Genomic DNA, 16,360 nt, shown 5'->3' with positions numbered 1-16,360 from the left:
AAATATAAATACATTCTAGTACGTTAGAGGTTTTCTTTGCATCAACTCTTTTATTACATTAAAATTAATAATTTTAAATGATTAATCAATTTGATCCGATTAAACAAAAATAAGACACTAAATTAAATTACAAATATTTTTGTTGAATATGACCTTACTTTATCTATTATGGTAACTGATATGTAGCCGTTTACTCGTGTGTTTTGGACACGGCATTTGCCTTTTTGAGATCGGTAAACTTGTGAGATGAACCTGAAGGCATCACTAGTGGAGTTGTGTGTTTAGTGCTGGCTCCCTTCCCTCCTCCATTAAGGCTCGGTTCCATCCCCGTTGTACGGCGCAGGCCCGAAGTAGCGCAGCCGCTCTGAGGTTAGTGCCCTACCGCGCAATCTCCATTTATTTTAGCCCCGGCGCAGCCGCACCATAGAACCCGGCAGCGCTGGGGCGTACGATGCGGATTGTTTTGATGTTGACTCGAACGTGAATTTCCACTTAGCAATGTTTTTATGGAAAACATTTTGATGGCGGGTTTCGACAATAAGCTCGTAGAGAGGGTGATAGGTGGAGATGAGCTGCAGGCCGCTGGGCCTGTCATAGCGTATGTTTTGTTTCATATATTGCGCGGGTTTTATGCTAGGTGCTGCGTTCCTACAGTCTACGTTACTCGTGCACTCACGAATCGTTGTTGTTTGCACCGAGAAGACGCCGCTCTTGTAAACATGAAGTTTAATTCATGATTTAAATTCTCAGACAGAGTATTTACCGAAACGTTAGCTGAGGAGCTATTTAGCCGATTGTAGGACATTGCTAGCTTAGCGTAGTTTTGGAGACGTCGAATACCTACCGGCAGGTCGGCTAATATTACCTTACTGTAAGTTACGTTTGACATTCGAGTCACTTTATTTCCGTGGTCCGCTATTTTTCTTATATTGTTTTATAGAACATTTTACTGCCAATGCTACGAAATTCGCATTAAATTCAGCCTACTTCTCATTGTGTTTCCTTACTGTACATGATATTGCTAGTGCTGCTATTCATTATATTAATAATTCTCCATGGAAAGCGATTTCCCCCCTGGTAACCAGTAATTATAGCAAGATTTTGAATCGAATTTGTTCAGATATTAAATGTATACTATATTCTCATTTAAAATTGTATCGTTTCGTTTTTCTAACACTAACTCAAAGATGAACGAACAAAGGAGGGAAAAATACTTTGTGTGAACAGTGTAATACAGTATTTTGTACATTAACTAACAACTTTTACCTCTCCGTATTGTAATAACTATTTAGTTTACTTATGCACTTAAGTCATCAGTCAATATTTGACCAATTAAAGGCTTTTTATGTAGTATTAAAGGATAAAGTATAACCACATTTTTAGTCTTATTGGTTTGAAAATATTTGTAATGTATTCTATAATCTGTATATTGGCCAAGAACATTACATTAAATGTACAGTCATGGTCAAAAGTTTTGAAAATGATACAAAAATATGCAAATTACTATTATAAACATCTTAGTAGCAACTATAATTTATGTAATATTGGCCATGACTATATTTTGCAAAGATTTTTCAAGAGCAGTAAAATAAGCTTTAGTTCTGTAAATTCTATTTGCTTCCTCTGTTTACGGTTTTTGAATGTTCCATCTTTATATGCCATGAAAATAAAAATCATTGCAAACCAAATGCAAGCTTGTTTTTTAATTCAAAACAGGCATGAGAGTTTCTGCTGAAGCACAGGCAGGGAAATCCACCATAGTACACATATTTTTGTCACCTGTATTGCGGTTTACATTCAGGAAATTCGCTACATTGCATTTAGTGACATTTGTTTCATGGTAGATCATCAAAGTCAAATGCTTCAGCATACAGTCAACTCTTTATCCAATCAAGAACCTTTGGCTAGAAATGTTCCATCAGTTTAATGAGAACATTTAATTTGATTCTGGATTCTTTGGTGGTTTTGCATCGGATGTTGTCATTTTTTAGGTGACGATTGCTACAACTTTTTTTCAAATAAAAAATGGTTGTTAATTTCTAAATTTTGGTCTCCTTTTGTAATAAATATAGATTAATCCTTGGTGTGTTTTGTTTTTTTCGTACGTAAAGACCTACTAAGTTTTCCAAAAAGTATAAACTAGCGATTTTTCTTTTTATTTTTGGTGTAAATTACATTGTATAAGCAAGCCATTAGGCACAAGCAGGAAGAACAAATTCAACCTTACAGTATTTTATAAGATGTAAAGCTGCTGCCCACAAAATATTGAAAACGTCAATCAAGGTGAAGTGGGACAGTTTGCTGATTTAGGTTCTTCTAGATTGAATTTACTGCAGAGAAAAAAATGACACCATCAACAGATCAAGAGGAGTTACTGATACCAACAATACCAATTTTTTTTTAACTTTATTGCCTTAAGATGCTAAATTAGCAGAAAACAGTAAATGTCAAACAGTTTTAAAGATATTTGTCAGTGCAGATTCTCTAGGAAACTTGCACCATTTGGAAAGGAGTTTAAAAGGTTCATCGGTTTTCAGAGTATGGCAGTGAGATGGTCAAATCCATCTTTCTTTAATTCATCAATGAATCAAGTATTAATAAACGGGGCAGAACATACTTTTCACTTGTTCTAGGTGAACTTCTCAAACCCTTAAGACTTAGCTGAAATTGGGTCCTGCAAGAAAATGTCGAATATTATTCAGAAAACTCTTCAATTTCAGATGAAGCAGTCAAAGTTCACACCTCCGTTAAGGACGCACCGTGGCAGGATGTTTAGAGGTGTGAGCTCTCAATGAAATGTGCCAAAAATTGTTTGACAATAACGTCAAACATTTTTACTTACTGATGGGTTTCTAAGCTCAATGTTTTGGTTTGGTTAAAATAATGGTAATTTTGAAATGAGATTTAATGTATCTAATGATAAGGATACATATGATTTTAACTGATGTTTTGGTAGTGAATCAAATTAAAGGAGTAGTTTCCTTTTTTTTTTTCTGTATTTAAATGTCTAGAAAAGTCGGCCTCAATAGAAAACACATTATTCTCTTTGCAGTACTTCATCTGTGGACCTAGGTGCGTAGACCAGGTGGCTGAAAATGGAGGATCACGCCGTTCACCAGACAGAACACATGACCACGATCGAGGCGAGCGCCGTCAGCCAACAGGTCCAGCAAGTGCACTTATCACTAGAACCTAACTTTGACAAAGACAAAAAGTCTCTCCACCTACTTTAATCTGTTTGTTTCGGTTGCTTATTGAATTTTCATACATTTAGCACCTCATTACTAATTTGACTGGATGTATAGTTTAGAAATGTAACCCAGTTTTATCTGCTTAGGTACATGTGGCCACATACACAGATACGTCTATGATGAGTGCAGACGAAGACTCATCCTCCTCGCCAGATGATGACCCGTATGACGACACAGACATCCTTAACTCAGCTGGTACTGATGAAGTTACTGCTCACCTGGCTGCTGCAGGTGAGTCAGAACCTTACCTGGATGATTTTGGTTTAACTATTGGATGCAACAAGATGACTGAAACCACTCTTAGTTAATGTAATGCTCTAAGCTGAACAGTAGGTGGTGCCATTGCATTGCATATTTTTGTGATTTCCTTTGCCTAAAATAGTCTGGTTCGTGTTAAAATTAAATTTTAGTGAAGGGGAAAAAATGCCAATAGGACATAAAAAAGTAAAATGATGCATACAAAGAAACTAAAGTCACAGTCTCAAATTATTGCTAACCTGTCCTTGTCACTTTCCTCTTTAGGTCCAGTAGGCATGGCAGCCGCTGCTGCTGTGGCAACTGGTAAGAAAAGAAAACGACCTCATATCTTTGAATCCAACCCTTCCATTCGCAAAAGGCAGCAAACCCGTCTGCTCAGGTACGTTGTCTCACAGTCTGTCTTGTGCGTTTTCTTCGATTTACGAAAAGAAAGATCCTTTCTGTTTTGCAGAAAACTGCGAGCCACGCTGGATGAGTATACAACCAGAGTAGGCCAACAAGCCATAGTGCTGTGCATCTCTCCCTCCAAACCAAACCCTGTTTTTAAAGTGTTTGGTGCTGCTCCTCTGGAGAATGTGGTAGGTAAACGTATCCATGCAGCATTTCATCCTATGCTTTTCTAATTTTTGTCTTTTGAATCCTAATTTCTCTTTTCAAACAATCAGCTTTTCTTCCTATAATTTGTAAACTAATTTGTGTCACTTCACACGAGTTTTTAATGGAGCACTCTTGTTTTGGTGTCCAGGTGAGAAAGTACAAGGGCATGTTGTTGGAGGATCTGGAGAGCGCGTTGGCGGAGCACGCCCCGGCCGGTGGAGAGCTGGCCTCGGAGCTGCCCCCCCTCACCATTGATGGCATCCCTGTGTCTGTGGATAAGATGACACAGGTGAGCTAAGGAGCACACTTTCCCAACAGAAATCTTGCACTTCGCTGCTCTCTTGTGTTCAAAGTTAACATGTCCAGCAGAGGGCGCCAGCTGACAACAAGCAGCTAAAAGGAAAATTGTGTTCAACATCTTGGATGTTGCATAAACAGGAGCTTAGCTAACTAGATATGAGTATATCTCAAGGTCAAGTGTCTTTTTGCTTCTATCACATGTAGTAAGACACTGTTTCTTGTGTTTTTAAGATGGAAACTAGATCCAAGTTGTTCCTGATCCGTAAAAACGGTTAGACTCCTAGAGAAGACACAAGTGTCCTTAAAGCTTCAAGTTTGGGGTTCTTGACGATATGTCATTTAAATGGTTTTTGTGGTTTTGTTGTGAGTCTTGGCTAAAAACAACAAAGGGGCTGAACGGTGTGATCTGACCTACATCCAACCGTTCACGCTCTTTCCTCATTTCCCGTGTAACTCTAGCACTAGCAACCCCGGCAGCCCGAGTCAGGGGAGCCCAGCTTGTTTACCCTGCCATCCCCATGCTGCTGACGCACTCTGTTGATCACCATCAGAGTAGCCAGCATGATTGTGTCCCTCAGGGGCCCCGGTCCACAGCCAGGGAACAGGCCAGCGAATCACAGGCCAGATTAATCCTCGCTGGGCTGTCGCTCGTAGGTGTTTGTTTTTCTAAAGGTTGTAGTATGAGATTATCACGAGTAACCTGTTGCTTCGCTCAGCGTGCCAAAGCCAGGTGGAGTGGTACAGCTTGATGAGTTAATAATAGAAAAATTGTTTTCATCTTTGAGAATAGTTGCATGGAGTTTATCCACAAAAAAAAATAGATTGCCATATCAAAGGAAGTATCTTAAAAGGCCCTTTCAGTGCACAGACAAGCCCCGTCCCATCAGATAAACGGAGCATCTGTAGCAGGTGATGCCGGCTCTGGGCTGAGCTCATAATTACCCCCCAGCTTTGTTAAGTTGAAGGACCCAGCAGCATGGCTGTCTTCCTAAAACCTGATTGGACCACTGTTTTGAGGATTAGTGTTGGTAGGGGGGTGTTCAACATGAGGGCAACATGCCACTTAACTAACTAGTCACTGTAATTAGGCCATCTGGCCTCGCGCACATGCATCCTCATCACCCACAGGTGGAAATGCAAGAATCCCTTTGCTGCTAAATCCTTGTCTGAGGCTAATCCAAGTTGCAATCCCACTGTTTGCTGAGGTGGAGCTCTTCCACTGCAGCCACCAGATGCGTTCTTTGCTTTGCAGAGCCTTTTTGTGATCAACCATGACCATTTTTTTTTCTTTTTTTATTTTGTAAGCATGAAATGTTTAACTGATTTGCAAAATCGCCCAGATATACCTCTTGTAACTGTGCATTAGTACAGAAGGCATAAAAGGGAGGAGGGAGGGATTTATTTCTCTCAGAACCAAATTTAGCTTGTGATGTCAAGGTAGGCAGACGCTGCAGTGCCTTCTTGTGCAATATAATCCCCCAGTGATGCTTGCATATTACCAGGACACTCTGAGGACATTGGCACTAAACCCAACCACAGCAAGTTAGGAATTTTGACGATATATCTGTGTAAGATGCAAAAGGGAGATTAGTTTAAAGGAAAACTAAAAATCTAACATTGTTGTTGTTTAAAGTATTTGAAAGGCTCAATTTTTATTCCAAGACAAAATAAAAAAAAAAAATCATCATAACATGATTAGATCCATATTATACTTTTCTTTAATTCAATTTGAGGCTAATTATACCTTTTGTCATTCCTTCTTGGTTCTCAAACATCTGCATTGATTGTTTGTCTGGGACGGGGCTTCTAAAGAAGGCCCCGCCAAGGAGCCGGCAGTGTCTGTCTGACTCATCAGGCTGGAGCCACAGCCATAGATTTGCCCCCTAATAAGCACGTTCTCCTTTTTAGAAAGCTTGTTTCTATTTGCAGCTCTTCATTACCTCAGCAGCAGGCAGCAGGTGTCGGATCAATACACGTCTCCTGCCTGCCTGCCTGCTCAAGGGCGTCTGCTCTCATATATGTGTCAGACTGACTCTCCAAATGTTTGCCAGCTCCAACATCTCATGTTTTTTTTTCTTTAGGCCCAACTGCGAGCGTTCATCCCAGAGATGCTGAAGTACTCCACAGGCAGAGGGAAGCCCGGCTGGGGTAAGGAGAGCTGCAAGCCAGTGTGGTGGCCTGAGGATATCCCGTGGGCCAATGTTCGCAGCGATGTCCGCACAGAAGAGCAGAAACAGAGGGTAAGAACCACAAACTAAGATAACGAGTCCACATCATCACAGTTATTCTGTTGTTTGATCTGACTTTGAAAGAAATGATAAAAGTCCCACTCCGATCATCTTTTGATCTATTTCAAATGCATTCCTAGTGCTCTTTTAATTATGATTAAAAGATATATATTGTCACAAATATGCTCATTTTCAAACTGCATTTTTTTCGTCTGCTCCTGATTCACTACAATTAGAATCATGAAATACTCAGAAGTGTCATTTTGAGCTTATTTCTTTCTCCTCCATCATCAAAAATACAACAAGAACATGTTAAAAACACAATTTTCATTGGACAGGGTCCTTAAGGCAATGGGATGCTTCTTTAAAATAGTGGCAGATAATTCATTTTGATAACAAAACACTAAAGGAGACATCTCTTTTCAAACATTTTGGCTGTAGAATTTCATGTTAGAGCTTAGTTGGGTGAAGATAAAAATGTTAAAACAACTTAACGTGATCTGCATAACATGCACGTCACTGATGCAGTTGCCTGTTCCTCTTCAGGTGTCTTGGACTCAAGCACTGCGGACAATAGTGAAGAACTGCTATAAACAGCACGGCCGTGAAGATCTCCTCTACGCTTTCGAAGATCAGCAGGTTCCCACGACAGCCACCACACAGCACCACCTAACCACGGCGCAGAGCATAGCTCACCTTGTGCCCTCACAAACCGTTGTACAGACCATCAACAACCCCGACGGAACGGTGTCTCTAATCCAGGTGCCTTTTAGTCGCTGCACAGTCGTCCGCACAGTAAGTTTGCAAAGGTTTGTCTGACATCTGGGGTTTTCTCTGTTTCCGTCAGGTCGGCACGGGTCATACAGTTGCTACTCTCGCAGATGCCTCAGAGCTTCCTGGTGTTACAGTGGCACAGGTTAACTACTCAACTGTTACTGATGGAGAGGTAACACCCTCATACTGTCAATCAGGACTCTGAATGTCTTCTTACACCGTCTTCTTTCATCGCGTACACCGTACATTCTCCTTAATAGCGCGTCTGTGCACTTGTGCTCTTTCGTTGAGGTGGAACAGAACTGGGCCACTCTACAAGGCGGAGAGATGACAATCCAAACGACTCAAGCGTCCGAGGCCACGCAGGCGGTAGCATCGCTGGCTGAAGCTGCAGTCGCTGCCAGTCAGGATATGCAGTCTGGAGCCACAGTCACTATGGCGCTCAACAGGTGACTCAGAGAAACGTTGATGCTGGGAGGCTGTCTCTGCTATTTAAAATTTGGCTCCAAAGGTGCCTCGCAAGTAAACTCCTAATATAACACTCTTGTAGCACATCCTAAAGACCCACTTTGATGAAAATTATGTTTTTAACATGTTCTTGTGGCATTTTTCACATGATGGAGGACATGTATAAAGAAATCAAAGCGTAAAATTGCATTTCTGAGTCATTTTTATGCAATTTGTTGTGAATCAGGAACAGACGAAAAAATGCTGTTGGAAAACGTTTGTTGTGTAGAAAATACACTGCTCCGCTCCATTCCGATGCACCCACTTGCAGACGAATAGATCCACGTACGTCTTAAGCAGCTGGGTAGCTCTGATCATCTGCAGCGCTAATGTTAGGTTGGGGGAGTGAGGGGCCGTAGGCTAGTGTAAACGGAGAGCTCTCCAGTTATGAGTGACGGGAAGAGAGGGCGGGCTTTGTTTCGGCAAAATAAACTGCATAACCATAGTTAAAAGACCACTAAAAACACTTTTAAAAGGGCTCAGAAGATGATCAGAGTGGGTCTTTAATAGGCCTGCACAATATACCGCAAATTTATTGTTATCGCAATATCAAGCTGTGCAATATGCATATCGCAAAAGACAGCAAATTTGCAATAAGTTGGTTACCTTAGATGTGGCCAAACAATCTTATGGCAGCTTGAAGTGTTTAATGGATTGAAAGAATCCCTTTCTGCATTTGACCAATCAGATGGACCCCTTCACGTTGTTAACTAATCAGATGGCGCCCTATTATGTTGTATGTTCGCCTCCTATGTCAACAAGGGTCATTTGGAGTATAATTTTTAAGCTGTTGTGTAATGGAATGGGAATAATATTTTTGGTTGTTTTGCTAATTGTTTATATACCGCAAATTATATCGTTATCGCAATATTAATTACTAATATCGCATATCGCGAGTTTTCTTCATATCGTGCTGACCTAGTCTTTAAGATCATTAACGTGTTGAGGGGCGTTGCTTTGACAGAAAAGGCCGATGCTGTTCAGTTGAGACATTCTGCCTTTACATCCGAATGCTGCAGATCATGGCTTTGTGGCAAAAAAAGAGGGCAAGGTGTGATATCTAGCTAAGTGTTAAAGCAAAGAGGACAGTTTATACTAGATGAAGAATCTGTAGTGCATGGTTGCAAAACAGCATTGCAAGTGATGACCCCCTTTGTTGGTAATCTTTAAATTACAGTTAAACATGGCAACCTGTAACAAGTGCTCCAATATCAAATATACTGTGCTGAACTAACATTTGCACTGAGGTGTTTGGTGGTGTTTCTCCTCAGTACTGTCATGGCAATCATTTCAGATGTGTATTGGTATGTCCCATCGGGGCTTGTTACATGCACCCACCTGAGTCTTGCTTCTTTTTCTCCTCCCCTGCTCCTGTTTACTTCTGCACCGATACTCTGATGCCCTGGCGTTGGAACATTTTGTTCGTTTTCCCGCTGCACAAGGGAGCTGAGCGTCTTTCTTTCTCTCCGTCTATTGTTTCTTTTCTACAACATAAAAAGAATGCATTTTCATAACACTGTCAATCTGTACAATAAGTGCTAAAAAAAAAAACAACCTTTACATTGTTTTAGGGGGGATTTGTTTGATCATCTGCAAAAAACTATTAATCATGTTATTACAATCAAATCCTCCTTAGTTTCTGTCTGGTATGATTTTTCAAGCAAGCTGTGAACTCTTCCTTGGGTTCATATTGAAGCTTCAGTGGTAATAAGCCCGGGGTAATTCCACTGGGTAGATCTGGTTAATAAAACTGCTTCGTTAGGCCCACAGCACCTGGCCTTTGGGGAGATGTGACAGATTCTCTGTAAGTCCGGCCTAGAAAAGCCTCTTACGGCTCACACAGGCCTCCCGCTTCACCCCACATCTCCCTAATAACGCCCGTCTTTGCAGGCAGACTGGACCTGTGAGGCAGCTTTTAGGCTTTGGGCCACAAGATTCCCGTTTTCAAGTGTTTTCTTTCAACTTATTTTGCATCCAAAACTGTGTTGCAGTGAGGCAGCAGCCCATGCTGTAGCGACGTTGGCGGAAGCCACCCTTCAAGGAGGGGGGCAGATCGTGCTGGCGGAGACGGCCGCCGCCGTCGGAGCTCTCGCGGGGGTTCAAGATGCAACAGGTAGATGAAAGTCACAAACACGAGCCAACAACAACACCCCTCCATTCATGGTTCAGGATGCATTTTGTTTGTTCCCCTGTGTTACTGCTCACTGGTTTTTCAAATTAGTCTGACCTGGTATAATCTCCCCATCATTGACAGTGCTGTTAGACCTCTGAGCCCCCTTTCTAATCCACTCTGTGCTGATGTGACAGATGGTGTGTTTTAGTCCGTGTGCACTTTGTGGCAGAACTCCCTTCTTTTAATATGTTGCTAATAAATGACCCGCCTAATCCAGTGCGCACTTTGTCGTTCCACTTTTTTTAAATTTAATTAATTAATTTTCAGAATCAGACGTGAAGCTGCGACATGCTAACCAGAGACACAAAGTTAGAGGCTGTTAAAGTCCCTAATTTGAGGTTTGAAATGTCTTCAATGAGTAGAGATTTATGTGTGAGACTACACATCCGTTTGACAAGATGGGCTTTCTTCTAATCTGCCTTTAATCTGCAGGTCGTGGTCTGTAACTGACGCACAAACCTGGGTTTCACTTGAAGCTTTTATCTTGTGTTGACTTATTAACAGCAAATGCAAAGGAAGCTAGTCCAGAGACTGTCTATTATACAGGTCTTCATACACATTTTATGAAAAAACGAACAAATCATTCATATTGATATTAGTAATTAGTGAAAAATAAGTTAAATAAAACCATTTGGATAAAAACAACTATAGAATCCAACAGGGAACAGTTTGTAACACAGCAAACGTGGTTGAAAGTGGATGTTACCAAAAGAAGAGAAATGTTAACAATTAAGACATTAAAACACCAAACACAGCTTTGTCACACCAATGCATCCCTAATAGTTTTAAAGATGTATGTTGCTTCTTGATATCAGTGAAATACAATCTGTGTAAGAATAACTAGTGAGGTGTCTGCAGGTATGACGCGTTAGAAAGGATAGGCTTCACATAACCATGTGACCATTTAAAGTCCCACGCCGATCATCTTCTGATCTATTGTAAAGGCCTCCCCTGTGGTCTTTTGATTATGATTAGCCAAAATCAAAAAAACCTGTGTGGTTTCTAGATAGAGCACAGTTTCTGCAGAGCAACAGAATTTTTTCATCTGCTCCTGATTCGCGATGAATGAAACAAAATACTCAGAAATGCAACGTTGACCTTAAATTTCTTTATATATGTTCTCTGTCATCAGAAAAATGAACTCAAAAACACCATTTTCATCAGAATAGGTCGTTAAGATTTTTATTAATAAAGTTTCATTTGTTCAGCTTCTTCACTTTAACACTCTTATCTGGTATATGCAGGTATCATAATGCACAGTGTCAGTCTTCATCAAAAGAGCAAAACTCATGACCTCGACCTATCACTGTCATTAGAACTGAATGAAATGCATCACTTAGTCTGCATTCACTGATCTCCACCAACAAAGTGACACAAACCCAGCTCAGCGTGTTGGATGTGTAAGATGGACTGTAAAAAACTAGGGAAATGGATCCAGGTCAGTTCATCAAGCAGCCACTAGGGGGGTTGTTAAATTCCTGGCTGGTTCCAAAACCAATGAATAGACTAATCATTGATCTGTTTAATTTTAATTGTGCACACTGATTAAATAATCCAACTGATCAGATTTTAAAAGGGCTGTGGTTCAATTATTATTATTAATGATCATTATTAATTAATTATTATTATTCACTGACATCATTGTCATTAAAAACAAGAACAAATTTTTCCTCTAGTCAGTTTGATTGAAAAACAAATGCTTGTTTGGTTGGCTGATTACTGTTCTGTGTTCACAGTGGGATGGATTCCATAACTGCTGTTTTTTATTTTTTTTAAAATGACCACTTTGAAACCTCGAGGGCTGAGAAAGACTTTAATATTTAAAAGAGGGACATGAGCCCGCACTGACCTTCTTGCTTGCCTGTGACACAGTGACAGCTTGCTGGGTGGGGCTGAGGCCCACGTGACTGCAGCAATAATCTCCTCCAGCACAGCTGGGAGCGGGGGGGGGGAAGCGAGCCTCAGATCCTCAATCGGACTGTTGTTCAGAAATGGCGTCCATGAGACAGGGCTGCTTCTGTCGTGAACACACACCTGGATTGTGCGGGCCTCTAGAACCATCCTAAAAAAACAAGCAAAAAGCCTTTGGGCTCAATTTAACTGGATGTTCCTGTCTTTTCCTCAGGTCTCGTCCAGATCCCGGTCAGCATGTACCAGACCGTAGTCACCAGCCTCGCCCAGGGTAACCGGCCCGTCCAGGTTGCCATGGCACCTGTCGCCACACGCATAGATAACACTGTCACACTAGACGGCCAGGCAGTGGAGGTTGTGACCCTGGAGCAATGACACTATGGACCTTAAAAAAAAATAGTAGAAAGCACTGAATGGCCACCTTGGAGACTTGTTTCCCTCTCATGTTTTCCAAGACTTCACATTGTGTACAATGTTAAATATATTTTTAAATGTACATATGCAGGGGAAATGAAAGTGAATGATTGTTGCATTGTGTTTACTATGTAAAGATATTGATTTTGGCTGTGTGTGTCATTAAGCTTCATATTTTTTAAAGATCTTTCATGTTGCCTGTTTAGTATTTATATTTTTTTTTGTTTTTTGCAAATAGCCCATACTTAAAACAAACCAAAACACATGGGAGGAAAGCCACGAAATGTCAAAGTGTATAAATGATCGATATTTTTTTGTACCTTTTGATGTGTATGACTATTCCGTTTTAGGATGCATTTAAAACTCGTTTTGCTCTTTAGTCTTTTCCCATAATTAGAAACTGTTCTCACTTAATTTTCAGCACGTGTGCTGTCGACACTCCCAGTTGGTATAAAACATCAAAAATAATCGTTTTGGTCTCATCTGCTGTAGTCCAAACACATGCCAAACTCGCTGACTCAGGATGTACATCAAGGTGTTGTCTACTGCTGTTTTGCTTAGAATACCTATTGGAGCAGTCTTTGTCAGATGTTTATTTATACTGCATGGATGGAGGAGCACCCCATTAAGTGTTTATTTTTTTTTATTAACTCCTTTGTATGTCACTTACAACCAGTATACATCATTTTGTACATGACAGGAAGTTGCACATGGACAGGAAGTGCAGCGTTAGCCAAGCTAATGAGCATTTTCAGCGGAAACAACATTGCTTGCCAAAACTGATGCAGCTGTTACAGTCGGTTTAGCTTTCATTCCCGTTTGTGTATTTGAAAAAATAAAGTCCAGAAATGTCTCTGCTGTTCCTTTTCACTCGGCTACTATTAGGCATTTGATTCGGTGGGAACTGTGGCATCTGTCAGGTTTGATTTTTTTTTTATTTCCAACTGATAAAGAATAAACAGAAGTGTAACAATGAATAACATTACAGGTTTAAAAAGGGCTTCGGATGAAGTTTTACTACTTGGCGAGTTCAAGACATTTTTAAAATTCAATCTAAAGTTAAATTGATGCAAAAATTTCTATAGAATTGCAAAAAACTAGGAACAAACACTGAAAGCAATCAATTAAAAAATACACATCAATGAGTCATCTTATTACTATATCATCTTTTAACCCTTGTGTTATCTTAGATGACCCCACCCTTACTTTGACGTGTTCTCCCTACCATGATAAAGGTGGAAAGATTTCATGTAATCCATGGACACCAGTGAAGATCACAAATCATTGAAGAAAAAAGGTTCAGAGCACTGTCCAGTGGGTCTAGATGACCCAACTCCCAATGGTAAAGTGCCTAGGATAGCACAAGGGTTATGATAAGATATGCCTTCATTGTCACTGTCTGCATGTGCAATGAGATTGAAACAGTCACAATATCAGTGCAAAAGAAGATACAATAAACAAGTCTTCCCAAAATATTATATGCAAAACATACATTTGTCTGGAATGTGCAAAAAGTCATTTGACAATAAAGAGGCTCAAATTGAGGAAATAAATACCAAAATGATTCCAAATTTTATAATTGCTTTAATTTTTTTAAAGGACAGACAATATTTCATATCATCCCTGCAGCTATTCTATATCTGAACCTCTGAGTTTATGATGGAAAAATTCATTTCCATGAATTTAGTTCTCATTCAAGGTTTGTGTTATTTACACATCCCAGTGTTTGGTCTAAGTCATCTTTCTAAGGGATTGATTTTCCCTTATGACTTTTTTAAATTCTCATTCAAATTTTTTTTATTTTAGATATATTTAATTTATCGTTAGTAACTACCTGATTGTTCTAATATTTAGCATATTGTAGATTCAGCAAATCACCACCGTAGTAACTATCCAGATTAAAATTAATTTATGAAGTGATATTTTTGCCACCACATACCACAAAACTTTCTAAGTAGCAAATGAAAACAATAAATATTTTTTAAAAACTTTCTTTTTTGGTTTCATATTTATTTTTGCTGTTTCAAAACCTTTTTTTTTTACTTTAACCCTTGTGTTATCTTAGATGACCCCACCCGTACATTGACGTGTTCTCCCTACCATGACAAAGGTGGATAAAGGTGGAAAGATTTCATGTAATCCATGGACACCAGTGAAGATCACAAATCATTGAGGAAAAAAGGTTCAGAGCACTGTCTAGTGGGTCTAGATGACCCGACTCCCAATGGTAAAGTGCCTAGGATAGCACAAAGGATAAAAAAAAAAATTTTCATCTGCAACACAAATGTTTTTACATGTGTTGTGTCTCATCTTGCTTTCTATGAAGTGATTTATGCCAACACATTGCAAACAAAACGCTGGAAAGGAAACTTGTAAACGCATAATCAAGAAAACTCAAGAAAGTAAGATGAGACACAACACGAGAAAACATTTGTACTGCAAACTTGAAAAATATTTTTTGAAAAAAAAAAAGGTTTTTCATATTTTCATTTGCTACTTAGGTTTTGTTTGCAGTATGTTGTCATATATATCACTTCATATTGACGACTAAATTTGGTTTATTTATTACACACGTTTGGTGTTAATGATCAATGAAACAAATTTTCTAACAGTTTCTGCATTCCATATCATATCTTGAAGTGTTGCATTCTGAAGATTGTCCAGAGACTAGGAGACCGTGTTTGTCCAAAGATGTTTTTACATGAAAAAAATCACTTTTTTCTTAATCTTTCTCTGACTCTTCTCCTCAAACTCTTGTTGTTCTGCTTAGTGAAACCTTTGCAAAATTCTAATAAAAGAGATCTACCTCATTTTCAGGTACATTGGGTTGCTGATTCTTCACTCCATCCCTCATCAACTATCTTCACTGTGAGCCAATAGATGAAGGTCTCACTTTCTTCACAGCCAATCATAATCAAATTCCTGCTTTTCAATTCATAGAATTTTGTTTATCTGCATTTCAGACATTTCGCCATCCCCTTCTCCTCCTGGCTCCTCGCTTCGGCGTTGTCCGGTCTTGACCACCATCAGCGTCTGGATTCTGGGGTCTCTTCTCTTGGTTTGAGGTCATTCCAAGTCATGCCACAGCTATCTGTGCTCAATTCCTGTTTCGCTATTAAATCTTTGAATCACACTTTTAGGATCCCTTCTTATTGAAATCATGTTTATGTAAATTACATCATTCTGTGCGGTTTCCGGACACAGTTATGGTTTTAGAAAAAATGCTTAAAACACTTAATTACCCTTTTTCCCTTAGATATTGGATTAAAGTTTAAGAACAGAGTGAATCAACTTTTTTTCTGAAACATACTACTTAAACCGAAACTCACTAGCAATCAACTACAGCCAAGTTGGTCTAATCAAGTAAAAGTTGTGTATTTTCACTTCTCAAATGCAGCTTTAGGACTCTTTTTTTACTGTATTTTTCCAGTTCTCCTGACTTTTTCCATCCATTTCATGTATTTTTTTTTTTTTTTTTGAGGTACAGACACCAACCCGGAGGCCTCCATGTTCTGCTCTGCTCCATCCCCACCTTACTCTGCAGTGACAGACAGACAGACAGAGCCTTGATTTCATCATAAGCTGCCTGAACCTCTTCTGCTTTAAAGCCTGGGATTTGCTTGTAGGGTCCTTCTGTTCTGTTGCAGAGCAGAACAGAGAGAGAAGCGCTCAGGCCTTAATCTATCAGGCGGCACAATGGATTCCTCTTTTCCTCCTGATTAAAGCCGAAGCAGGTTGCATTCACACTGATGAAAAGACGTTTTGAAAAATATGTCTAATTAGCACTTTTGTTTGGAACTCATGATGCCCACATAAGGAACATTAGTAGGGTGTAACGATTCATTTTAACGACGGTACATTTTAGTTTCCTAAAGTTCAGCCCTGTGTTGTTTTTCCACATCCAAATAACCCAAAGAGAAAATGGTTAGAACATTCTACCACTCTGT

At 39.7% G+C, this 16,360-nt stretch overlaps 1 protein-coding gene across 5 annotated transcripts; it reads left to right on the top strand.

Annotated features, from left to right (window-relative positions):
• Nucleotides 1-244: 244 nt before the first annotated feature.
• On the top strand, nt 245-13,266 carry nrf1 (nuclear respiratory factor 1). Of its 5 annotated transcripts, none has more exons than XM_011491127.3 (12): nt 245-369; nt 3,053-3,164; nt 3,338-3,482; nt 3,774-3,888; nt 3,961-4,087; nt 4,255-4,395; nt 6,488-6,646; nt 7,181-7,396; nt 7,482-7,580; nt 7,700-7,857; nt 9,907-10,028; nt 12,214-13,266. In XM_011491127.3, exons 2-12 carry the CDS (start codon nt 3,096-3,098, stop codon nt 12,372-12,374), a joined length of 1,512 nt encoding a protein of 503 aa, XP_011489429.1. In that variant the 5' UTR covers nt 245-369; nt 3,053-3,095; the 3' UTR covers nt 12,375-13,266. The 5 variants fall into 5 exon arrangements, with proteins under 5 accessions (XP_011489429.1, XP_020569858.1, XP_020569857.1 ...); XM_020714199.1 differs by having other exon boundaries at nt 276-369; nt 7,709-7,857; XM_020714198.2 differs by lacking the exon at nt 245-369 and adding an exon at nt 397-598.
• The last annotated feature ends 3,094 nt before the right edge of the window (nt 13,267-16,360 follow it).

The sequence above is a fragment of the Oryzias latipes genome, chromosome 23 (genome assembly GCF_002234675.1).
Source record: "Oryzias latipes chromosome 23, ASM223467v1".
Taxonomy (NCBI): domain Eukaryota; kingdom Metazoa; phylum Chordata; class Actinopteri; order Beloniformes; family Adrianichthyidae; genus Oryzias; species Oryzias latipes.
The sequence above is the reverse complement of the archived record's forward strand: the minus strand, read 5'-3'. Positions and strand labels throughout refer to the sequence as shown.

Excerpts from the sequence above, each read along its gene's own strand:
- nrf1 (XM_011491127.3), top strand. The coding sequence starts at position 3,096 with ATGGAGGATCACGCCGTTCACCAGACAGAACACATGACCACGATCGAG. Across the intron at positions 3,889-3,960 it reads CAGCAAACCCGTCTGCTCAG|AAAACTGCGAGCCACGCTGG; the intron begins GTACGTTGTCTC and ends TCTGTTTTGCAG. Across the intron at positions 4,396-6,487 it reads CTGTGGATAAGATGACACAG|GCCCAACTGCGAGCGTTCAT; the intron begins GTGAGCTAAGGA and ends TTTTTTCTTTAG.